The 27404-nt window shown below is 39.4% G+C and overlaps 1 protein-coding gene across 1 annotated transcript; it reads right to left on the bottom strand.

Annotated features, from left to right (window-relative positions):
- On the bottom strand, positions 1 to 27404 carry Ednrb (endothelin receptor type B). Its single transcript, XM_059273233.1, has 7 exons — positions 26737 to 27404; positions 6668 to 6780; positions 6332 to 6536; positions 4850 to 4999; positions 3949 to 4082; positions 3086 to 3194; positions 1 to 2678 (listed from the first exon to the last, which is right to left on the bottom strand). The coding sequence occupies exons 1-7, from the start codon at positions 27217 to 27219 to the stop codon at positions 2544 to 2546; spliced, it is 1329 nt and encodes a 442-aa protein (XP_059129216.1). The 5' UTR covers positions 27220 to 27404; the 3' UTR covers positions 1 to 2543.

Below are 27404 nucleotides of genomic sequence, written 5' to 3'. Positions count from 1 at the left end.
TCAGAATCGAGGCATTTTAATTTAGCTTTCATTCCTTGATAATTATATATTTAACATAAATAATGTTTATTTACAGCATCCTCATTCTTTTAACCATTTAAGAAGTATGAATTGATGAATGTCCACATAGTAAAAGATGAGCTGCTCTTGGAAATGAATTGAATGTTTATTGGTTTGTTCACACAATACAAAGTCAGCAATTACACCAGCCGCCACTTTAAATGACCATAGCAAAACAAACACAATTATTTTACATACCTATACTACTATTGTATGTTAGATACAACAAACCCAAGTTTTGATGAAAACAGTGTTCCTTGGCCTGTTGTACATTGTCGATATAAGAAATGTTTGAACACAGACCAACATTAGCACTGGTAATTGAGGAGAAAATAGGTTAAAATCACTTATCAATCTTTTGATCTAAAACATCCTTATTAACACTACTTTTATGTGTTGCTAGGTTAGGCAGCTTGAATATTAGAAAATATGCTTTAAAGTTAGATGGTGGCATGTTTTCTTGATTTTTAATTATTCTGAGATTATGTATGTTTCTTATCACCCTTTATCTGTATGCTAAAGTTTTGAATAAAAAAAGCCACTGAATGCAATTGTATTGCAAATACTGTATGAATAGTTTACTTATGCCATTTCATAATTTGGCAAGATGATTTTTGCTCACGAGTCTGACATTTAGAGGGAAAAGCATTTGAGTTAAACTAGAAGGACATTAAGATGCAAGAACTTAGTACACAGCAATGAAATCCATCTAAAACATAATGGGAATTAAAAACACGTTTGTTCACACTGGGAAAGGGCTGGAGACCCATAACTAATTTAAAATTGAAAATCTGGGGTGTCTTTTATGATGCAAAGTATTTGTAAAAAATGATGAGACGGAACCCGTAAACCAGAACTCTGGGTGACTCCTAAGTAGAATCCTTGTGGCATGCCAGCTCATTATTGTCCTTTCTTTTTTACCTCATTGTCGTATTTGGGTTTATTGTATTGCCACAGTGGATTTTGGCAGAAAACTGCATTCTTAGCTCATTTTCAACATGTGGCCTGGGTTACTAAAAGGAAAAAAAAAAAGGAAATTCTGTTATATTTTAAGACAAAGTTAAAGCTCTCGGGCTTGACTTGTTCCCCAGTCACTCTGAGAACGCTGCACTGTGTTTTGCTGGAGCCAACCCAGGACCTTTCGCTCTGATATGACGCGGCGGTGACGAACGCAAGGCTAAGAATGGGACTCTTCCCCCACAGGCTTCCTCCTACCCCACCTCATTTCCTCTCTCTTGGTTTTCTCTTGGGCATTCTTCACACGCTGCTCATCCGGAGTGAACCTAGGGCATGTCGTGGAAGCAGATTAAGAACGCACACAGTGTGGAGCGTTTTGCGGTCTCCCAAAGCAGTTTGGCCTCTAAGTTTTAGAAAAAGCACCATGTCCAGATCATCTTTCTACCGACTTTTTCCAGAAATAACATAAAAAATTAGCAATATAACTCCAACATAGCTGGTTACAGTGACTAATTTCTATGACTCTAAAAGATGGTATTTTAACTATCATATCGTGCTGTGACCATTTTAGCCGTAGCACGGCTGAGAGGATGCGCCTTGCTTCTTTGCCATGTGGACACTGCACCGGGCAATTCACATTCTGTCTATTACCTGGTTACTGGCATCTCTTCGTCATAAAGCTATGAATGCTGGGACCTGCCCTTTGTTAAATCATCTACATGTAGTGCTTGTAACTAAGTATTTACAGATGATGAAACTAATCAAAAGGAAGGATATTTGAAAGAACCATGAGAAATCATAGGTAGTGTTCTGTTCTGTGTTTTCCTTTAGTGTGTGTGAATGGGAAGTTCAGAAGTCTCAGTGAGAGCAGCTCACACATCCCCATTTTTTTCTCTGTGACATTTGCTCTTATTTGAATGTAAAGAGCATAATGATTCCCAAACATTTCCCCATCTCTCTTTCTTATACCCGCTTCTGATCATCTCGGTGTTTGTAATGACCCAAAGAGTACACCAACCACATTGCTTTCACATTTCACATACAGTTACAATTTAAATGGCATGACATTATACATAAAAAGTTTATTAATGCATTTATTTTAAGTTTCAAATCGAGTACTCGAAACTTCATTTTAAACTTTTTTTTTTTCCAATGTCACACTTTGCCTGACTCAGATTCATATGACTGGTTGATAAACTCCTTAACAGAAGTTCTGAGTTAACTTGTTTTTAAATGTAAGTGGCATATGAATATACTGGGAGCTTTTAAGAGCTGTGCTGAAGTGCTGACTGAAAATCTAAGTGCTTTCCCATAGAGGCTTCATCCATTTTCATTGCTTTCTTAGGTTGTAAACAGCTCATGAATATCAGGTGTTAAAAGTCACAACTGTTGAAAATAACCCCTCTTACATCTGGGCATGCCTTTCTGCAAACACTGCTTTCCACTGGATTTGGTGAAGGTTTCATTTTGTTCCAATGATATCTGTCCAAAATGAGGACGATGAGATTAAGCAAATAATCTTTCCTTCAAGACGAGCTGTATTTATTGCTGGAACGGAAGTTGTCATATCCGTGATCATTAGCTTTGAACTTCAAGCAGGACTGCTTTTCCTCCAAGGACTGTTTTTCCTCAAATGTTTGGCACCAGCAGCACAAGCAGGACTGTACGAAACAGATCAACCGAACAACCGTTACGGGTTTACTCAGTCATGAGGCCACCACTCTTCCCGCTCTCGGGGCTCTGACTCTTCCCTGCAAGGGTTGGGTTCTTATCCCTGCCTTTCCACATCCGCTCATTTTCCCCCTCAAAAATGATGTAATTAAGGTCAGCAAGATGATTCTTTGGGTAAAAGCCCGACGACCTGAGTTTGTGTGCCAGAATGAATGATGGAAAGAGAACAGACACCTTTGTCTATGCAGCACACACACACACACACACACACACACACACACACACACACACACACACTGCAGAACTTGTGCACCATAGATAGAAATATTAGTGGTTTTGAAGGCCTATATTTGATGCCAGATCACAAGAAATGTTTTATTTTAGAGTATTCTCTTACCTTAAAGCAGTTTTTGAATCTTTTGCTCACCAAATACAGAGCAATTGGATTAATGCAGGAATTCAAAGAAGCCATGTTGATGCCAATGTAGTCCAAAACCAGCAAAAAGCTGCAAGAAGCCCAAAATGTGTTTGTAAAAATTATGTGTCTTCAAGTATATAGTTTATGCATGCCTTTATGTTTTCATGAAGAAAACCAAAATCACCCACATCCGACAATTTAAGCTGAACCACTAATTTGCTAGTGAAGGTGTCTGTCTGTCCTCACCTCTCTTCCTGCCTTTCTCCTCTCGGTCCTTGTCATCTACACGGCCCTCTCCTATCTTTATCTTCCATATCCAGCTCTATTTTTAAAAATAAAGCTCTCATTTGGAAATGATGAGACTTTCAGAAAAGAAAGAGTTTATGTGTATAGTGAAGACTCAGATCTGGTACGTTTCCTCTTGCCACTCACCCATCATTTTGACAACTCTGTGCCTATATAGTTCCAGACTTTTCTTACATCTCTTTTATTTGTCCATCTAAAACAGGAGTGAAGGTAAAATTGTGAGTCTTAATTGGCCTCTAAGGATAAGAAAATAATATTCTTCCTGCCTGTTAGGAGGACTGATGGAGAAACATCTGAATGGCAATTACACAATTATTTCTATTTTTCTATTTTTTAAAATTTAAGTTAGCATTCAGATGAGTTTCATCACAGGGTGTTTACACATGTGGTCACATGCTGTTCTTATTCACCCCTCTCGCTCAGTACCCTCCCCTCCCCTCGGTCTTCTGCTCATTGGTCTCTCGTCCCCCCAATAGTCACCACTTCCCCTTTCATGTCACATGTGCCCCAGGTCCACGGTAGCCTTCCTTTCTTACCTCAAAAGTTCACATCTGTGAGGATCGTTCTGGTCATAAAGCGTGAGCTTCAGAATCCTGCTGAGGTGGAGCGGAAGCCAACAGAGGGCGAAAACCAGGACCAGGCAGAACACCGTTTTGGCCACTTCTCGTCTCTGAAATAGGACCACAAGCCTGTGTGAGGCTACCCCTTGGCATTCACAGCACACACTCTCCTCAAACAGGATATTTAACAGTATTTACAAATCCAAAGACCCAGGGCAAGGAGCTTTCAACTAGATAGTGTGAATTAGAATTAAAACTGCTAGGGATTCATCTTTAAAAAGTAAGGTTTTGGGAGGATGGACAGAGAGCTCAGCAGCTTAGAGCACTTGCTGCTTTTCAAAGGCCATAGGTTTAATTCCCAGAACTCACACAGTGGCTCACCACCATCAATCACTCCAGTTCCAGAGGATTTGATGCCCCCTTCTGAGCTCTACGGGCACCAGGCATGTGGTGCACATGCATGCAGGCAAACATTCATCCAACGTAAAATAAGTCTAAAAATTATATATTATACATACATACTGTGTGTGTGTGTGTGTGTGTGTGTGTGTGTTTCAAACTGGTGCAGGTCTGTAATCCCATTTGGGAGACAGACAGAAGGATCTGAGGTTCCAGGTCATCCTTAAATTCAAGACTAGTCTGGGCTACCTGAGCTTCTATCTTAAAACAAAACAAAACAACAGAAGGTAATAGTTCTCTCTAGATCCTCTTAGGTGATATACACAGTCTCTGAATAAGTAACATAAAATGTCCTTTGTTACAAAAATAGCAGAATGTTCTGATGTCTCATGTTAGTTCATCATCCACATCTCCATCATCGTGAATTTCATCTTTGTGACGGTAATTATGGACCCACTAGACCCTTGCTTCCTCTTACCTGCTTTAAGTGATCATTTAAGGCGATTTGCATGCCACTCTTCTTTCTCAGCATTTCACAGGTCATCAAGGTGTAGAAGATAGCGGTAACAGCTAGGGGCAAGCAGAAGTAGAAACTGAACAGCCACCAGTCCTTGGCTGTCTTGTAGAACTATGGAGAAGGGAGAATTTTTATGATCAACACCTTCTTTTTAAAAAAAACCTTATGTATCAAATGTCAACTAAAAGCAAAATATCTTCATAAAACCGCAATGATTTTGTAACAGACCTTTCATATATTTCATAGAATTTCTTGGGTCATATCTACTGAAAACACAACTAAAGGCCTGCATTAAATAAAATGAACATTACAGGACATAATTTCAATTCTTTGGGACAGTATAGTAGATTTAAGCAACTGAGCAAAATTCTTATGTGAAGATAAGACATTGAATAACCAAGTATTTCAAATTTTAGGTATTATTAGTGTTCAGTATGTAAACAAATCACGGTGTTTGGGTGAAGTGTCCCCTCTCTACTAAGTGTGTTTAGTGTGAAAAACAGGCGTGAAGAGATATGTATTAGCCATTCAGGTTCATAGTGTATACATGTAAGGTCAATTTAGAAAAAGCTTGTGAGTTTTACCTTTCCTGTGTTCTTTTCTGCTGTTACCTTTTAAAAAACATTATCAATCCATATATATCCACCTTAGAAGGGATTTTATGTTTCCAATGTGGTACTTTCCCTTCAGTAAACAACAACCTCATTCTCTATTTCACATTGGCGTCATCTTTGTTTTTGGTTGTTTTTTTTTTTTTTTTTTTTTTTTTACTTATTATTGAATGCATAGTTCATAAAGTTTATATAATCTTTGTCCATGTAAAATAGAAAATAGTCTTTGGTGATAATTAGAACAACCCCCTTTGTATTAATCAATTTTGTTGGAAAAAACTCTTATACTTAGGATCTGTCTTTTAGAGACTAATATCCTCATTCTTTCCCTATTTTCTGATCAAGGGTTCTTTAATGGATGGCCAAAATTATGTATATATATATATATATATATATATATATATATATATATATATATATGAAGGGATGAAGAGACAGGCTGCCATTCCAAATCCATACTATCAGGTATCTTCTATTTAAACATAGTTTAAGCCATCTGCTTCTCTGACAATGTTGGGTTGTCTTCTGTAGGTTATACAATAGTGATCTATCTTCATGGAACTTTAGATACAAGAGCTATAAAGCCACAGTCATTCTTGTAGGAACCTGATTTATCTGGATCCCTGCTATCTAGGGTGTTCTTGGAGAAGTAATTATCCTGATTCTTGTAGGCTGGGTCATTAGTAATGGTTAACCTCACAGTCTTGGGATCCAAACTCTTAATTTATGCCAAAGGTAGTCATAAATCAATAGCTTACCAAGGTGGGGAACTAGGGAAAATAGTTAAATATTTATAAGGAACATGCAGAAAGAAAAAGTAAAGTAAACTTACCTGCATGAAGGCTGTTTTCTGAACTGGATGAAGCAGGCAGACCCTTAGAGACTTTCCTTTGTAGTCTGTCTTAATCATATCAAAACCTATGGCTTCCGGGACAGCCAGAACCACAGAGACAACCCAAATTAAAACAATTTCTACTGCTGTCCATTTTGGAACCCCAATTCCTTTAATTCGACTCCAAGAAGCAACAGCTCGATATCTGAAGATGTAAACAGAGATATTTTTCAAGTAGGCAGAGCTTGGTTTTATTGAATTGCACAGCTGACCCCCTAAGTCACATAGCAGTTATATGGTATTTAGGATCTCCTTGGCCTTAGAATAGACTCTTACCTGTCAATACTTAGAGCACATAGACTCAGCACAGTGATCCCCACAGAAGCCTTCTGGATGAAGGGCACCATCTTACACATCTCAGCTCCAAATGGCCAGTCTTCTGCCAGCAGCTGCATAGAGGAGACAGGAAGTTCTGTTAGAGAGGCTTTATCAAAGCTGCCTCTGAACTGATCTCTTAGCGCAGATGAGTAACAGGCAGAGGGAAGGACTGCCCTTTGAAAAGCACCAGTGTCCATATGTACAACAGGAGACTACATTTGGAACAACATACATGTAGCCAGTTTGTGAGTTCATTGTGTGTAGACGGTGGCTTTGTCAGGGTCTCATCTGCAAGGCCAGTGGCTCCAGTTGCTTAATGTCCTTTTAGAAAAATAGAACCTGCATATTTAATAAAGCCTCAAACCTCAGGTCATGACCATGTTAAAACGTAAGTTTATTAAACCAAAAGATCAATAGTCTTGTATGGAGAAGACTGGACTGCCCCCATGGGATAGTACTCTGTAGAGAGCATCATGAGGACCTAAGGTCTTGTTCTTATCAGTAGTGAGTTGACTTAACTAACTCAGCCAGAGTTGACTAACTAACTCAGTTCACTGCTCCCTGAACACACCGACTGCGCGCCTGCTACTGGGTATTTGGTCTATACCATTCTTTATCCCACAGTCTTCTCACTACAGATAGAGATGTCTGCTCTCACCTCCTTCAGGTCTTGCTCAGATTGCCTCTCCTCATAGGACCTACCTAGATCACATTTCTACTCCAGCCACTGGCCAGGCCTCTCTTCTCATTCCTTTTTATTATGGTTCTTACTCACTCTTACTGCAAATAAAAGTTACTTTATTGCTTGTTTGGTTTTTGCTGTCTGATTCTCTGGAGTGTGAGACCGAGTATGAGCTCCTCAATTGCTTCGAATGGTGTCTGACATACAGCAGGCACTTGGCAAACATTCATGCTGCTAAAACACATAGGTGCTGAGCAAAAGGATGTGGTTTTTTCTCTTTCCATATTTACACATTGTATTTTTCTTTGTCTGGCTTCAACATCTACTACTAAATGTAGCCGTTTTCCTTCTGAGACACTGGGTGCCCCCCACTGGTAAATGAATCACTTTAGGTAGACAGCTGGATCTCATATTCATGCTATTTTGAAAATAAAGGAAAAATATTTATAATCTATGTGTTTTGAAAACTCTTTTTAAAAAATAACCTTACAAAAGTGAGAAGTATTCTGAAACACAGTTGGATTTTCCTTCCTTTTACTAGTCATGGAGACTCTGGTGAGTTTGTCAAGCTCGGCTGATTGTTCTGTGATCAGCATGGCACCACAGGCTACAGAGTGTGTCTCATTATGACTGAGATTGGAAGAATGAGCACAAGACCAATTTAATTTCTAAATTGGATATGAAAAATTACACAGATATTTGGAACAAAGGTTGGGAGAATTTCCACATGTGTACTTAATGTAGGGGTCTGGAAACTTACAGGGCCAGGCACATTAAGAAAGCAGTAAAGGGGTAGCCAGTGCAAGCCAGTCACTGGTGTCAGGAAGGTCACAAGGAGTGACGAGGTCTGGAATAGTCTCTGTCTAATAAGCATCATGTGCTATTTGTTAAGGAACCTCAAATATAAAAATTTCTTAATTTTTCTAAAGAAGTCAGAAATTGCAATTTTCATATAAAATTGTATAATGCATAAAAGGTTTCAGTTAATTCACATTTTAAAAGAGAGTATTATGTCTATTAACTAAATAGATTCTACAACAAGTATTATAGTTTATTTGTTAGTCAATCAACTCCTGATTAGTTAATTCATCCAAGCAATGTTTATTGAGTATTCACTACAAAGATTATTCTAAGTACAAAGCAAACTACTGGTGCTTATAGAGCTTACGTATAATGAGGGAGATAAAAATCATCAGAACTTGATAAATGTCCAACAGAAGTAACCAAATCTTGAGAGTTGATGGGCTGTGTGGTGTGATGGGCTGTGTTATCAATAAGCTTCTCAGGAAGAGCTCTCTGAAGAGATAATACTGAAGTGTGCAGTTGGCTGAAGTAAGACGCAAACTATCCCAGGGCATACTAGTAAGCAAAAGGAGCAAGCACAAAGGTCCTGTGGTCAGAACAAGCCCAGGGAACTGGAAAAATGGCAGGAAGCCTTCAAAGTTGGAAGTGGGTGACTTAGCCAAATGAACAGGAGTTTAAGGTGTAAAAGTTCCAATGTTTGCTCAATGGTATCCACTTGCAAGACTCTGAATAGGAAAATGGTATAATGTTAATTTTAAAAGACAACTTGCTGCTGAGGTTGTGGTCAAGAAAAGAAGGATTTGTACAAAGTGGTGGTGGGCTGGACAATGAGGTGCCTCATATTGAAATTAATAACCATTTTTGGTTATATATGTATCAAAAAATAAGCTAAGCACGTCACAGGGTAATTTACAAGCTTAGTTTTCAGAACTGTACATTGCTAAATGGTGTACCAGATGTCCACTGACTTTGAGAATTCTGGAAATCTTGATTCCATTAAAACTTGCGAGGCTACCAGTTCTATTCCTGTGATCTTCCATTTTATATAATCCACAACTATAGCTGGAGGGGGATTTGAGGCCTTGTCCCTACTCTTCCCAGTTGTTATTTTCCTGCTTGAATTTTCCCTGAGCTTTTATTTCTCTACATTTTTAGTTTGTACTGTATATCAGACACCTGACTCATATTTGGGTTTTGTATAAAAATACAGTGAGCCAGCCAGGAGTTTTGTGATCAGGGTGAGTTAGTTGGGGCATTCACACCAAGTCAGACACCATAGGAATACCTGAAGCTTCAGAGTATTTTCTTCTTTGGGAGAAAATGTTCCTTTGGCACAAAACCCTTTCAAGTAGTGAAACTTTCAGTCTTCAACGTTCTTTTGATTTGAACCAGTTGTGTGAGCCACCTCAGCACTTACAGAATTCTCTTTCTTTCCAGTTGTATTTGGTTTCTTAGGTTGCAAACACAGGTACCTTCAAGGCAGTTTGACCTAAGGACTGTTGCTTTGATCAACTATGAGGAACTACTGGGATTATTCTTTTGTCCCTCTTCTGCAGGAATCATTGTTTTGTGTGGTGTGTTTTGTCTATCTCCATGTCTTAAACAACTCCAGTTTAGTCCTAAATTGCAGCTTTCAGCTATGGATTGGACTGCTTTTACTTAGGAGCCTCTGGAAAGAAAGAAAATGATCTTTCTTTGTAACATCGTTTGCTTTCAGTATACTTCATGTTCTGGAGGAAAATGGCTGAGAAGCAGGATCCTCAGTGATGATCATGCCCTCTAGCTACTAGAATTGTTGTACAAGATAAAAGAAAAATGGGAAGAAGTGCATTACGTAGGGGCCTTCATGTTACTTTATCAGAATGAATGTGATATGTGCAAATGCACAGCTTTGCTTCAGCAGGCAACAACCCCAACCTATCCTTCCCACACAAAATAGGAGGAAGAAGGAGGAATAACTTATTTCTAAATTCACCAGTGTTCTGTCACCACAAGTTTTCCAAATAGTGCTGACCATTGCTCTGCCCTAACTATCACTCTTTCGGGTTGATATTCAGGTTTTGTGAACATCATATTAGCTAAATAACCCCAGTGGTTCCCGAGAAAGCAAGAAAGAAGAACAAGTATCTCATACATATATCAGATCCAAAAACACTCCTACTAGACCACAGACAGCTGGAGCTCTCTAGGGCAGAGTCCAAATGAGACGTAAATAGCGGTAGTATGCTGTGCCTTTGAAATTATGCAAATGCACATTGATGGGACTTCAACAGGAGAAAAATTAAAGCATCTTCAAATATAGGAGATTAAATAAAATTATTGGGAGGACCTTTCAGAATTTTGGAGGTGCAGCTATTGGGCATACCAGTAGTACAGAGATTCCAATCTTGTAGTTCCAGAAAAAGAAAAGATAAATATGATTTCCATCAGCCCAGCTGCTCCTCCGATAAAAAGAAAGTGACAAAAAGTGAATGGTACTTTAAGAACTTGCATCTCACACATAATGGAAGTTGCTCTTAATGCTTATAACAGCAGAGGTCTAGCAGAGGATTTGAAGAACGTCAGAAAATGTAGTAGCACTCACTCAGAATGTTGTATGGAAAATGGAAAGGATTGTGACAAGAACCAAAAGAATGAATAAAAATGACCCTTCCTTGGATAATAATCAGGGCCCTTACAGCAAGGAAGAAGACCTTGGAGGGATGGAAGACTGTCCTAAACTGAAGAAGCCACACGAGTGGAAAAATAAGGTAAAAGGTTTATCAACAAAAACAGAATTAGAAAGAATTTCCTTTCCTTCCTCCTTCCATTTTATTTAATTTTTAATCTACAGTCTTGCTGTATACTAATTGTAGAAAGTATATATATATATATATATATATATATATATATATATATATATATATACACATATATATTGTACATTGTATCTGCTTAGGATCCTCTTCCACCCATCATCACTCTAGTAGCTCAAGTCTCTCTTAATTCTTTCTGCCCTCCACTTCTCTTTCCTGGTCTCTAGTGCCCACTATACCATCCTGTAATTCCACAAGCTTTTTTTTTTTTTTTTTTCTTTTTTTTCGGTTTTTTGAGACAGGGTTTCTCTGTGTAGCTTTGTGCCTTTCCTGAAACTCACTTGGTAGTCCAGGCTGGCCTCGAACTCACAGAGATCCGCCTGGCTCTACCTCCCGAGTGCTGGGATTAAAGGCGTGTGCCACCACCGCCCGGCAATTCCACAAGCTTTACTTAGTGGTTTCTATGTGAGCGATAAAGGGATTGCTTTGTGATTAAATAACTCAGGAAGCATTCAAAGTCCTAATGTCACCAGGAAATGACACACTTTAAGGAGAACACAATCTACCAGAAAGACTGTGAAATGAACCATACTTTAGAAAGAATGATTTCAAGAATCCACCAAGAAGCTGACTTGACATGAAATAAGGTGTTCATACTATTTAGCATCAGGTAAGAGTAGCACTTAGGGACAGGATCCAGTTACAACCATATTAATGAACATAGAAGAGATTACTCCAGATTCTCCACTAGAGAAAGACCTGATACTAGGGAAAGGAAAACTCAATCATCAGCTATTTAAATTGTTGTTGTTATGTGTGTGTGTGTGTGTGTGTGTGTGTGTGTGTGTGTGCACATGTATGTGTACGCCCGTCTCCATATTGGAGGGCATTGGAGTTTCTTGAGCTGGAGTTATAGATGTCTATGAGCCACTGCAGGTGCTAGAAACTAAACTCAGGTCCTCTGTAAGAGCAGTGTTTTAAACTACTGGGCAATCATTTTAGGCCCTGTTTAAAACTCTTCCATGAGGTCTTATATTCTATTCATGAGTCTGCTTCTAACCAGTTGTTCTTATAGACATGTCTCCTTATCAGTTTGAGGATGAGACTAAGCACTCAAGTCCTAAAAAGAACCATGACCTTGGAGCCTTAAAACAGGGCAGAAGCTAGGATGTTCTGCTCACTGCCCACTTGGATTTTAAATATGTAGTGATTAAACCTTAAATATAACACACCCCAATCAGGTTCACCCCATCACAATCTGACTGAGCAACCAACAAGAAGTGGACAAGCAGTCTGATCACAGACACTTAAAATTTCTCTTCAAATGAATTTCTTCAACAGACAATGACCAAAGACTATCTTTGATTTCGGGTTGTTTATTACTGTCTCAATTAGGGTATTTCTTTTTTATATGCTGTGAAGAGACACCATGACCACAGCAACTTTCACCAAGCAAATATTTAATTGGGGTTGTGGCTTACAGTTTAAGAGGTTCAGTCCGTTATCATCATGATGCAGAGCGTGGCAGCATGCAGGCAGATATGATACTGGCTACATCTTGATCAGAAGGTAGCAGGAAGTTGACTGACTGTCACATTGAGTTAAGCTTGAGAAAAATACCTCAAAGCCCACACCCAGAGTGACACACTTCCTCCAACAGGGCCACACCTCCTAATAGTGCCACTCCCTTTGGAGACCATTTTCTTTGCAACCACCACAGTTACCAACATAGTTGTTTGTCTCCAGATATCTATCTCTATATTCTTGTTTGTTTATTTTTTTATTCTCCTTAGAACTAATCAACATGATTTCTATTTACATTATTTCTTTCCCAGTCTTGAATTCATTTGCATTAGTAGCTCTTTGATCAGGATCTTCTAAAACCTAGCCTAGGCAGGATATTTTACTGATGGTTAGATATGTCATCCAAAATTCCTCTTGGTTCGTGACCATACCAGCTTCTTGGCTTTACTGATAACTAATTTTCCATGGTTCCTAACTTTACTGGAGTGTCTGATAGAATAAAATGGCTATCCAAAGTAACATACCAAGTAAAGACAACTACTCAAGAGGCCATGTATAATCAGTCCATACTTTTTAAAAGACTTAGTCATTTATTTTATGTGTATGTTTGTGTGTGTGTGTGTGTGTGCTTGAATGTATGTGTGTGTGCAATGGTTCATGTGTAGGTCAGACGATACTTTTGAAATAGAATCAGAGGTGATTGTTAACTGTGGGTACTGGAATAGAACCCCAGTCCTCTGAAAGGGCAGAATGTGCTCTTAACTGTCAGCTCAACTCTCTAGTTCTAGACGCCCCCCCCCCCCTTTTAACTCCTCCATGGTGAAGCTTTAGTTCTGCTATAGACCCCCAAGGATAGACATACCCTGGATCCTGTTCTATAATAAAAAGTAGCATTGTGTTTCCCTTTCTGCTGTGGGATGGTCTGTATGTCAAATTGCTCTGATTGGTCAATAAATAAAACACTGATTGGCCAGTGCCCAGGCAGGAAGTATAGGCGGGACTAACAGAGAGGAGAATTGAGAGAACAGGAAGGTGGGGGGAGACACTGCCAGCCGCTGCCATGACAAGCAGCATGTGAAGATGCTGGTAAGCCACGAGCCACGTGGCAAGGTATAGATTTATAGAAATGGATTAATTTAAGATATAAGAACAGTTAGCAAGAAGCCTGCCACGGCCATACAGTTTGTAAGCAATATAAATCTCTGGGTTTACTTGGTTGGGTCTGAGCAGCTATGGGACTGGCCGCTGACAGAAATTTGTCCTGATTGTGGACCAGGCAAGAAAACTCTAGCTACACCTTTCTCAATAGGAGTTCAGCTAAATTTTGTGTAAGTCAAAACAATGTGGCCCTGTCTTCCAGGATTACCTTGGTAAGAAAAATAACTGCGCCCTTCCTCTTTGTTTGGCCTATAGAGGACTCAATACTTGCTATCTTCAGGGTCCACAGTCCCCCTATTTTAAACCTTTAAAGGACAGTTCATCGGAAGACATATATTACCATGGTTGTAAAATATAGAATAATTGAGCTGGAACCCTTTTCCCTGCAGACTAGCTTTCAAAGTGCTGGAAGGTGTTGTGTAGGTTGCTGGGGGAGAAGTGGAACACTAGTCTTATCTAACAGTGAACTCCATGGACTATAAACCAAACTGCCAAGCAAGATGTGCCAATGTGTGCAATAAGGCACCATTGTTATAGTGGTTACCAACCACTCTAGATGTTTATCTTGGTTAACAGCAAATACAACAAATAAAGCATCGACCAAATGTTCAAAACACAGTGGTTATAGATCCCCTATTTGACCTAATCTGTAAAACCTGTATAAATCTAAATCCTGTAGCCCAGAGCCCAATTTAAATAATCTATTGAGGCATCCAGTGCATTCCAGTTGGGTACTTGTTTGTAGGGGTTTTGAAGGAACCCTAGGCTTGAGGACATGTCTGGAGAATAGAAAGAACTTGTTTATTGGGATATCCTAGGATATCCGGCCTCTTTCACTAGTTTAAGAAACTAGGTACTGGGCCATCTCTCTAAGACCGTTCTCAATATGTGAGCCAGGTAGTAGGAATTCCTGATGAGTTTTTGGCATGAGATGCTCAGAATTGGGGTATTCATGAAACTTATCTTGAGAATAGTGAAGCCATGTAGATGGGAGACTCTGGGCACCTTAGTTCTGACCCAGCTGTAAACTTAGTTCTAAAAGAATTGCTACTTGTTCTTAAATAAAAAGACCTCAAATGGCTAGAATGACACTGGTAGCCCCTATCTCCTATAAATAATTCAGACCATAATATTCTGCTTAATCATTCTCATTGTCCACAGATGAATCAAGAAAATGAAGCAAAATTAACATTTGCATGTTGTCTGCAAGGTGCCAGGTGCTTTATGATATACTTCATGTTTTTTTGTATTATTGACTCAACGGAGTTCTGAGGAGTACTATGCCTGCTGTTCCAATTTTGCAGAAGGGGAATTTGAGGCACTTAGACATTTATTAGCTTGCTATGATGATTTTATACATACCTACGCAGTATATGGAGTATCTCCCTTCCAAAGATCAAGCTTATTTACCTTCTCTTTGTTGAGGTTAGACTTAACAAATTCTTTTTAATGTATAAAATATGGCAAACAGAAATGCATGTATGTTTCTGAAAAGTTGATAAAAGACATACGATGACCTTGCCACTCTCTCTGGATTCACTTGATCTGGAGTGGGCCAGCTGCTGTGTTACAAGAACATTCAAACATTTCTCTGAGTGGCCAACATGACAGAGATTTGAGGTCTCCTAAAACCAAGGAGCAAGGTGGTGACAAGTATCTGAGCCAGCAAATGCTTGGTCGAGGATTCCAGGAAGTGCAGGGCCATCCAGTCTTTCGGGTACACTCTGGTGAAAGAATCTACACTGGAGTCTTCCAGCTGAGCTGCTCTTCAATCCTTGCCATAGTTCAAAATAACATGTGCTTCCCTGTCTGAGCCTTGAAACTGTATGATGATTTGTTCTTCTTCATCTTAACCCTGTCTGGCTCTAGTTAACAACTTATGTAACAGATACACATCTGCACCCAACTGCATACCTCTAGAGTCTGTGCTTGTATCCAAGGAGATATCTGCCTAACAGTGTTTACAAAAGCTGGCCTTACAGAAAGAACATGTTTAGATTAAATAAAACTGTTTTGAATCCCATAGCTGTGTGCAAAGTATCTATCCGCAGCATAAGACTGTGCCCTAATCATCTAATGTGATGGTTAACTTTAAATACCTACTTGACTGGCAGACATTGTGGGGTGTGGGGGGACTAACACAACCTTATTTTTGAGTGAAATGGTATGTTCAGTATCAGGGATTAAATCCAGTGCTTGGCTCACGTGAGTTAAGCACTTACCACTGAGGTATATTCAAGACCTCAAATCAACATTTGAATCTTTGGATTTAGTAAAGTAGATTACTTTCTGCAATGTGAGTGGGCATCACCCAATTTATTGAGAGTCTGAATAGAAAAAAAAAAGTGCAAGAACGAGGAATTTATCACTTTCTTTCCAGCCTGATTGCTTGAGCTTGGACTTCTCTCATTTTATGTGGTGCTTGAACTAGGAATTAAACCAATGACTCGCTTGGTTGACAGACTGTTGGGCTCAGATGGAGATATACTACCATGTTCGAGCTTGTAGATGGTAGATAGTGGAACTTCTCAGCTTCATAATACTCTAAGTTTCCCTTTCTTTCTTTCTTTCTTTCTTTCTTTCTTTCTTTCTTTCTTTCTTTCTTTCTTTCTTCCTTTCTTTCTTTCTACCTATCTTCTTCATCATCATCATCACCACCATCATCATCTATCATCAATATCATTATCTACTATCTATCACTTTTCCTATCCACTTATTTGTTTATTCTAGCAATTAGTTTTGTGAAGAGACTTGGTTTAAATCTCAAACTGTTTCTTCATATCATATTCAAATATTTGGTTGTTTTAAAATTATTCCTTCTTTCTCAAACTGCATCCAAATATTTTAATACTACCATCTTGTAGGTGGGTACCAGCCATAAGAAGAATCAAGATGTGTGAGTGCTCCATCCAACAAAGGGGAAGCATGCTGACCAATGAAAACGAGCTTTGTCCTGTATCTAGGATCTGTTTTTGGCTTGATATTATTTTTGGCTCAGCTGAGACATTGGACTATTGCTCTTCATACCACTGGGAGGCCTGCAGCACAACCTCTGACCCATGTTATCACAGAAGACAGGCAAACATAAACTTGAAACTGTAACAGTGCTGTTCTAGTTCAACAGAGAGACAGTAAGGAGCCTAATCATAGCTGAGTGATTACTACTCTCCAGTCTACAATTTTGAAGGGAAAGGGGCTACAAAGAAGAGAGTATTACTTTTCATCAGCCTTCAGTATCTCCCGCTTTCAATTCCAAACCGGCAGCTGCTGTTCTGAGAGGTAAGAGAGGAGGAAAGAGTGCACACTGTTGCTCCCATTATTCTATAGTAATGAAGAGCACTACACACCGTCTCTAGTGCTCTTCCTCTACAAAGCCCCAAACTGACTTTTTAAATGACATGCTTGATCCATCTTCGCTATTTAGACACTACCCTTAAGCTATCTAACCACAAAATTAAAGTCAGAAGGTTTTGTGGAGACCTAGCATGGTCTGTTGCCCTCTGACAGAATCCATGCTCACTATAGACGATCAGCTCTGTCATTCACATGGTCTCTAGTGGTTATCTTTGGGAAAGTCAGTGTTTGGGGCTTGTTGAAGTTGCAGAGACATCCACTTCTTCAATGCTTGGATCTTTATTGAAAACCTGTCAAGTTTGTCAGACACCTACTCTTTATCAAGACAGAGTTTTTAAAACCTTGTGAGTGGACATTTTCAGACATTGTTAATGATATGTGAAAATTTCTCTCTTCCACTAATCATTGGACACTGATACACTTTAGTGAAAGAAGAAGCAACTTTATTTTAAAGGCAGCAACAACACATTTTTTATTTCCAATTTTTTTTTTATCTCTGGGTTTACCTCTTTAATTGGATAATTTAAGGGTTTGGCCTGATGTTGAATATGAAACAAATGTGATTAAAAAAAAATCAGTCTTGATCTGAAGCTATTATGGTAGAAGGAATGCAAGCCTAGCATGGTATGAGATCCTGGGTTAAATCCCCATCACAAAAAAAGGAAGAGCGTCAGTGTGTCCTTTCTACAGAAATTAAACTTACAGATACTTTTAAAAAATCAAAGTTGGAGTCAGGCAGACCTCTGTGAGTTTGAGGTTAGCCTGGTCTACAAAGTGAGTTCCAGGACAGGCTCCAAAGCTACACAGAGAAACCCTGTCTCGAAAAACAAAACAAAACAACAACAACAAAAAGGTAAGATAGATGATATATATTACATAATTGTCACCACAGTTGGCCAGTGAGCAACAGCTCCTGTAACTGGCACCAGTTTCTACTTCATTTTGTCTTACCTAACTCAATACCTTTTGTTAGTGATGGGTCCCACAGGCACTGCACTGTGGTGTTTATTTGACAAAATGGCACGTTGTGTTTGTACTGGCCTGTTTCCCCCAAGGCTTGCTTATACTGATTCCACAGCACATTTCCTCTGAGTGATAAAAGCAAACAAATAAACAGTAAATTGAAAATAGACACCATCAGGCTGATTATAAGAATTGTACTCAATATGGCCACTTTCATGTCTTTAATTTATAATCTTTTCTAAGTTTAGAAAGAAAAAGGCATGAGAACCCAAATAAGTTATTTCAATATCAAATTATAAAATTATTTTTATATTACATATCTGTAAAATTTTTTCTAAAAGGATAAGTAACATGAGTAGAGAACAAATACTTTCTATAAGGTTATTAAACAAATACAAAATCCCTCCAAAAAGCTTTACATTTTTAATTTCTCTTTTTAATTAAAAATTACATTCTTGAGAATTAAATGGGGGGGGGGGAACTTGTTAATACCCAGCTCATACCAAAAGGAATCAAGCCCATAAAGCCAGGAAATACCAAAGCTAATCATCATGCACAAAGAAATGCTCACTCACCTCATTAACCACACATACCATTTTCTTTTTACATTTTTAAAACTAGGAGTGTCCACTGAGTTTTGAGTAAAAATTCCTGTAGAATGTTTTTATGACATCTAGAGTGCCCAGAACTATGCCTGGCACACGGCGGTCACTCATTAAATGCATGTTGAATAAAAATGAGTGAACAAGTGACTGAATTTGACTATAAGACAGAAATTGATGCTGAGCTTTGTCATATTGCTTACGGTCACACACTATAGATATATTCTTTAGAGAATGGAGAGGCTAGTTTGCGTTTGCCCTTTGTATCTTCTACCTAGCTGATTGGATTCTCTGGACACAGAGCCAGGACCTCTGGGATGAAGGCTCAGCGGTGAGCTGAGGTCTTGTTGAGTTCTGGCTCTCCCAGCTGACAGGAAGAGGTGAAAGGTAATCCCTCTCCCACAGCTGTCTTCCTACTGCAGAACTGTCAAGGAAGTGACTGACATGAAGCAGACTCTGCTGCTTCTCTCTATGCAGAGAGATCCTGTGTTCTCAGATGGACCTCAGTGCTGGTACACACAGGTGCTAAGAGATGATCTCTAAGAGGGTGGGTGTGCAATGCATAGGAGAAACAGCCAGTTGCTTGTGTCCCGTGAGCTGGGAGCATGTGTTTGAAATGCCTGGCATTGGAGAAGAGCTTTTACAGTATAAGAGCCACACTAAGGAATAATGGGGTGGTTACATGTCCAAACTTTGGGAAAAAAAATAGTGTTTTCTTTTTTTAAAAAAATCTCAGTTTCCTCTAGCAGATAAGTTTTATTTTGGTGGGAGATGGTTGAGCTACTGTTTTAATAAGATTGGACATTCTCACTCATGGACATCCTTGTCTGAACTGCTTTTATTTACACTGAAAGAACTTATGCTAACTTTCTGGCTAAGTCCATAGCATTATATATATAATATATATATATATATATTATATATATATATATAATATATAATGTGCTCATGCCTTCAAGGACAAGCATAAATTACAAGCGCTTAGCCTGGATCAAAATAGTCTCTTAAACATTAGGCTATGTGGGCTAGAAATATGTGGCCAGAAATTATATCAACTAATGCCCTTCAGGACAGCACTTAAGTAGATCCCAGTGTGCACAGTGCCAAGCATAGCTGTGCAAAGCAGAGGCCCTGGGAACCTGTTTTATCTATTGACACATCGGAGCATTCCCCTTGTGACTGAATGGAATGCTGGCTTTGTGGTGTCCAATAGAGTGCTTGTAACAAATCTCTAGGAAAGTCAGAAATACAAAAATATTGAAAATGCTTCTTAGGAGAAATTCAAGTTTACCTCAAACATATTCACTATTACTATCACAATGAAATTTGTTTCTAAGTCAGTAACAGGCATGGCAAAAAAAAAAAAAAAGATTATTACTGTCCTATTATCTGAACTTAAAAACATATCCACAGTTTGTGGTTAAAAGATTTCTTGACACATTATATATTCTTAAGAAATCCAGCTAAGAGAAAGAGCAAAACCATTAGGTTCATTTATCTGAGCTGGATCTCCTAAGAAGATCCCCCCTAATTCCAAAAGAGACTGGAGAACTGGGGTCCTTCTAGTCATAGGACTCAGAATAAACATAGACAGAATGAATGTAACAATGGTTTTTAAGTCATTTCATACCATAGTTATGCCCAGCAATGTCTGTGTAATAACTTACGGGACACTGATAATCTATGCTCAGATATCTGAGTTCTACAAAACCTGAAAGCCCTTTAAATCGCGGGATGAGGGGAAGAGGCTGTGTACAGTGTAAACATTCTGAGGTTAGTTTGTCTTCTTCCTGGAATCCACAGTGAAACTGAAGTGGGGAAGTGGAGCAAGAGCCCCCCCAAAGAGAGAATTGCTTGGAAAAATGCTTCAGTCAACTTGACTGATACATTTTTGCCTCAAGAATGATCATTACCAGCCTTTTCTACCCCTACTCTCCATTCACCTTCCCACATTCTCCACCATGTTTTGGTCATTTTCTTGTTCTACATTTTCACTGGAGAGTCTACAGGGAAAGAATGAGAACTTAATATAAACCACCAAGAGTACAGAAGGCTGGAATCAGTCTTGTTTGGACCAAGGTATACTCAGACACCACAGTGGTATGCATCGAGAAACATAGCCAACTTCTTGAAGACTTTGCAAAGTTCTGAAGGAGACTGTTTCACATCATAAATTACAGCTAAAATCTTATTTCAGCTCAGGCTTTCTCTGTCAGCACACTCTAAATCACTTAATCATTTATTAGCATTTGACATGTTTCTCTAAAAATAATCAACTATAGAATATTAGCTACACAAAGATAACCTTATATGGTTTTCCTTGTGAAATGAAGAACAGAGTGTCTTGGCCTTGACACAAGAGCTTGGCCATGTCATCGTTTTGTACAACTATGAAAATATTTTCAATTTTGAACAACTCACTCTACGTGAATAAGGAAAGAAAATAACGTGAAGCCTTTGATAGATAAACCTTACAATGTTGAAAGAAACTTTACACAGCAATTGTAGAGGCTTCAATTCATGGAGTGTTCAAGTGTCAGATCAAAGGCTAATGTAAGCTTTCACTGTGAAGATCCCAATGTTTGTTAGCATTTTGTCACAGGAATCTGCAGCCAACATGTGAAACAGTGCACTGGGGACGTGACGTCTTTAGTTTCTGGGTTACTTGAATCTGCTATTGATCTGTTATTTGGTTTGGCCAACACCCTCAAACAGAAGGGATCAACTTTCCCGCTTCTTTCTAGTTAGACATTTGTAGAAACTCTAAGTGGAAAAGCCCCTTGATCTGATGTCCTTTGTATGACATCACTTGTGCACAGGCATTCCTCTCTTATTGACTGGTTTACTGACTGGTGGAGCCACTATATGGAATGTGCATAGAGCTGTTTGTTAATAGATTCCAAGTTACCCAGAGACAATAGCTTTCCCATGTATTAGCTTTTTTTCCAAAGAGACTAATTTTCATGTGCTTACTTGGAGCTTCTTTTTTTCTTTTTTAAATAAATAAATCTCAAAGATCACCTTGGTTTCATTTTTGGCACAAAATGCTTCTGCCATCACTGTATCTTCATATGACACTAAGATATAACTGAAATATCTCAGTTACTTGACTGGTAATGAGAGCATTGTTATTAAATTTGGAGGATGACGATACTTTCCTCCCAGTGACGTTGAGCCCTCTTCTACTGCTGTGTCTACATATTCTTCAGCTTTACTGGGAGAAAAACTGTCACCTCAAAAGTTAACTCTGAGGCTGGTCCCTCAATGTTTACTTTTCCAATGAGTTAATTTTACTCAAAATTGTTAAGAACTACAAGGGATCTATGTAGGGTAGTGAGAAAAGTGAATTTGTTCATAATGATAATTGATGGTGTCACAAGAAAAAAAAATGCCTGACTTCCTGCCATGGTCACTTCATTCAAAACTCGTTTGAGGGTTCAGTGAAGGACTCTTACATTTCGACAGGCCAGCATTTTAATGCTATGTGTGCTCCAACATACCTGAGTAGATGTTAAGGACCAGAAATGTTGCCGGTCAGGACTATGTCTCTATAGTTCTCTCTCTTATGGTGGCATACCCAGTCTTAAAAGCAAGGCCAGCTAACATCACTCCAGTGTGTTCCTAGGTTAATTTTCAGCTCTTGACCACCACTGCACACAGATTCCATTTAGATCCTTATCACAGCAGTTAACATAAAAATCCAATATGCCTTCCAGTTTACAAGCAGGGTTTATAAAGTTCAACTTGCTTACACAAAAAGGAAGCAATTATTTGAGAATTATATCTATATCTATATACTTATCTCTATATATATTCAGTTATTCTTGTAAGTACAATACAAAAGAGAACCACATTTTAAGTAAAATACAGAATTAATTCAAAAGCTTATTATTTGCTCAAGAACTTAAAAATCTATCCCCAGCCATCCACCAATCTTTTAAAAATATTTTACTGCTAAACCAAACCAAATCGAAGCAATGGACCAGCCAATCACTAAAATATTAAAGCACTTTAGCATCCAGAGGTACTCTTAACTCTTTTGCTTTCTACATAGCTTTGATACCTGGGCTAATGCAACTCAGTGGTCAGACAGCAGGTCCTTATGTGCAACAGAGTAGATGCCTCCATCATTGTGGTGTAAGTAGGAAGTGCATAGTAAGCAGCTTGTGAATAAGGAGAGATTAAGCCTTATATTGGGTATTTGAACTGTAGCTTTTAGTTCAGGTGTATATACACGCCATGTCATCATATATACACAAACATATCACAGATGTTAAGATATGCAGATCAACCTAGAGGTATTATTTAAGGTAGTAGTCAGAACCAAGAGTACAATAATAACACACAATATGACAAAATCTATCAAAATTGCAAATACATACACTTTTTGACTTAGCAATTGAAGTTTTAGAAATTTATCCTTTAGAGGCAATTACACATATGCATGTGTGCAAACTCGTGTGTATGAATTGTGATGTTTATAGTCATGTTTGTAATGACAGAAGATGAAAAAAACCACTCCAAACATCAATTTCCCTTCGTATTTTAATATACAAACACAAACATTCTAATAGCTTTTATTATTTGCTTACTATGCACTAGGCCGAGGGCCATATGCTATCTGTCTACTTATTTATCTACAAATTCATATGACATTTGGTATCATATCCTTGTGTCATTTTAAAATATACACTGTGGATGATTGGATTTTCCATGTTTTCATCCGTTTTATGTTCTGGAATGTAAGCACAGCCTTGTGCATCCCAATGTGAAGGATTCAAAGAAGTTATTGTTTCACACATAATTTACGTGAGTGTTTGAAGTGTTTAATAGTTTCAGATTGCTCAGTTTTTTGAAACTCTCCCCTGGCATTCAGCACAGGGTCCTCTTGATAAAGGATACCACAGAGCAGAATGGCTCCAACTGAACGTTTCTAGGGACCCTGTGCTGTAAAGAAGCAGGGCATGACCATGGCAAGGCATGGCAAGGCATGGCAAGGCATGGCAAGGCAGGCAGATTTCCCAAGGTTGTCAGCTCCTTGCCAGAATTCATGTAAAACCTTGCCCACATTTTAGAGTGACTTCAAGGATTGACAGTAGCTGTGACATTCTATGGCTTGTCAGCATTTTGGAACTCTGTATTTATTGACCTTCAGATGAATGCAATAGATTCAAAAAGATACTTCTGAGCTGCTAGGGCATATCAGTAAAAGAGCTGAGGGACTCTGAATCCCCCCAAATTGCATATATTGGACTTCCAAAGAGAGTTATAACAACCTGTCAAAGAGTTAGAGCTTACTTCTTTAGCAATCCAAAGCTTTCACTTTGGAAGACATTTAAAACAGCAGTCACAGTTCACTAAAGTTATTCTTTAGGAATGATAATGCCAAATGATCTGAAATTCTAAAGACATATTTTTAAAAGTTACTTGCTGCCATAATTTTTTAGGGGAATAAAATGACTTTTAATTCATTTTAGGTGTTTTGGCAAATAGTCTTTAGAATAGCACCTATTAACAATGTATATTATAGACTATCTGAAGAGGACTCCCAGACTTCAATTCTGACATTTCAAATGAATTCTGAAAATGTTTACCATGTGTCTTACTTAATGTGATCATGTGTCACAATTCCACCTGTGCACTCAAACTGAGGTTCTAAGGAAGTTCAGGCTGGAGAAGGATGTGCTCTGTTTTAGCATCCTTGGTATAGTGTGATAGGGAAGGTCACAGGTACTAGGACAACATAAACTGGGTTCAAGCCCAGAGTAATCAGTTTCTGATGGAGTGATATCAAGCAAGTTACTTCTTCACCTCTTCAGTGACTTAAATCAGGGTTGATAGCAACACATTCTGAGTCACGTCATCCAAGTAATTTAATTAAATAAAATGAGTACATATTGCCCAATAAATAGTGGCCACTGTTATTGCCCCAAACTAAACCAAAGGCAACAATGCAGGATTTGTAGGAATTCATACTGACACTCATAGTTGTGGGACCCAAGTTGACGACTTGGGTTTGTTTCAGACCGATTTAGATGACTAACTGTTTAGTTTTATATATAATGACTCATCAGTTTGTTTCAGAAGTAAAAACACAGCTTTAGTATATTGAATAGCTTCAGGGCAAAGGATATAACTTCCCAGGGAAATAATAGAGGAACTTTGAAAAGAAATCTGCGTGCTCAGTCAGAGATTCTCAAGTTTATCAAAAGTGTCATTTGACCAGACAGAAAGCACAGTGGTCTCAGAAGAGTCAATTTATATCTGGTCTGGTGGCAACACCAGGAAAGAAAATGTTCCTAACCCCATCTTCCACACAACCGTTCAATGGCTAGGTGATGTAGGGAGGCTTGTAACTTGGTTAAACGTATAGGTAAATCAAGGCTGCTCCCAACAGAACTTCTATCAACTTTCTGTGCATACCTAGCAAGTAGATTCTAATCTCCACTCTTTTTTAAATTTCTCACACTTTCCACTGCAAACCTTCCCAGTTCAGTTCTGAAGAGCTGAACTGACATGCTTCCCTCAGCCACCATGGAAAGACCTCACTTCCCACTCTATAGGACGTAAGCGGGTCACTGCTGATCCTCCCAGAGTGGTGACTACACTTAAGGAACTGTTCAGCCTGTATGTCTCCAGACAAACCCATGGAGTTTGTCAAAGCATTTGCTACCTCAGATTTTAGCATTTTTTTTTTTTTTTTTAAATTTCTGGTGGCACTTTCCTCCAGGGTCTGGATCCTAATCTATGTCCCATCTCTAAGCCTCAGAAATGTCTGGAATTCCCTTAAAATGTGGCTACTGGGATTAGGATTCCCAGAGACCGACAAAGGGAAATGTCAAGGGCTGTCTTGTGATAACGACTCATGTCACTTAGGTTGTAGTACTCCACGTGACCTTCCCCAACCCGTGTACAGAGGCCAGGGCTGGCCTTCAACAGGTCCACAAAGTGCACCCTCATTCCTTTACACTTTGGTTGTTTTTATGTGTGACTTTCTATTGCTAAGAATGGGAAGTAGTGCTACACGTCTGCACAACTCTAAACATGTCTGGCTCTCTCAATTGGTCTGTTTTTGTTTACATCACAAATTCACTGTAGGTGAGCACTAGAAACTTTATTGGGCAGTGGAAGAAAATGAGATTCACAGGATGTGTCCCAACTTCCCAAACCACCTGGAGTCAACTTTGTGGATCTTCATGTCCTGCCTTGTTCTCTGAGCCTATTTCTTCTGATAACTGTGGAAATCACAGCAATGTTACTACTGAAAATTTTATAGACTTTACTGCAGAGTTCTCCTCTTGTCTTGTCCATGAAATAAACAGAGGCAGTATCAGGAGGCTTACATTTCGGGATCTGACATACTGGAGCCTGATGGCCGCCTCTGCCTCACGGAGGGCCCTTGAGCCTCCGATTAGGCATCTGTAAAATGACAATAGCTGTCTGCTTATGGGTTGCTGGAATGGATAAAGGAAGTAACACATCTAACCGAACATATTTATTCCATGAAGAATATCCAAGGATTTTTGCAGTAAGGAGTTACATTTTACTTACTCACCAGTCTGGGCCTCTTTCTTCCAAGCCATTTGTTTCCTAAAACTTTACTGGACCCCTACTTTCTGGGTCCTCAAAACAACGCTTTCTAAAATAACCTTGCCCATCTACAGATGTAAAATCTATTTGGGGAAGATTTGCATTCCTAACAAACTCCCAATTAGTGGGCCATGCTTTTAGAGACTGTACCTAGAAAGACTGACTTCAGGACTTGTGGTCCTCAAACGTTAAATTTGTCATAGTCACACAGAAAGGATTTTTTAAAATATATAACTGCAATCATCTGCTCCAGAGCCCCTGATTCAGGATGCTTGGGTTGGGGAACTCCAGTTCTTCTTTCCTAACAGGTCTCCAATTATAACAATGTTACTGCTCAAAAAGCTACACTTGTCAGAGGCTGAGAAAAAACCCAGAAGAAAATGTGGTTCAGTGGTCACTAGCAGGAGAGGAGCAGTGTCCTTGAGGAAGCCCTTCCCCATACTTCAAAGGTTGTTTCACTTACCGACTCCCCCCCCGCCCCGCTCCCCCCGTCCCCCCCCCCGCTCCCCCCTCCCCCGCCATCCCGCTTCCAGCCCCTCACATCAGGTGCATTACCTTGTAGACGTTAATGGGGATGTCGATGACTATGTGTAGTAGGTCTCCCAGAGCCAGACTGGCAATCAAGATATTGGGACCATTTCGCATGCACTTGTTCTTGTAGATGATTCTCAGCAGCGTGGAGTTCCCGATGATGCCTAGCACGAACACGAGGCAGGACACAATCGTGTTGATGTATTTAAAAGTCTTGCTGATCTCAATATTTCGTTGGCATGGAGGAGGGAAGGATCTTGGCCGGACTCCGGCCACCCTCCCTCCTTTGGGCACCTCCGCAGGTGCTAAGGAACGCGTCAGACTCGAGTTGGAACCTCTTGTCCAGGAGGTCTTAGTGGGTGGCGTCATTACCTCTCTAGTCCCCAGAAGAGACGGTGTAGCTTGGGCAGGTGGGAATCCTCTTTCCTCTCCCCAAACTCCCAACAAGCTGCAGGCCAGCAGCAGCGCCACTAAGGCGCGTCCGCGCTGGCTTGCGGGCAGCTGCATGTTACAGCTTGCTTTAGTGAGAGTCCGGTAGCCGCTCCGCTGTTTTCAGTCTGGAGACCAACAGGGGAATGAAGACAGGACACTTTTGTCAGCTACCCCAGCCAGCCACGCCTCTGCAAGCACTCACACTAGCCCGGCCGCCACTACCCGCGTAACAGTAACTTAAGTTTGCGCGCCAATGGGGA

Source organism: Peromyscus eremicus, chromosome 9 (assembly GCF_949786415.1).
Source record: "Peromyscus eremicus chromosome 9, PerEre_H2_v1, whole genome shotgun sequence".
NCBI lineage: Eukaryota > Metazoa > Chordata > Mammalia > Rodentia > Cricetidae > Peromyscus > Peromyscus eremicus.
The sequence above is the reverse complement of the archived record's forward strand: the minus strand, read 5'-3'. Positions and strand labels throughout refer to the sequence as shown.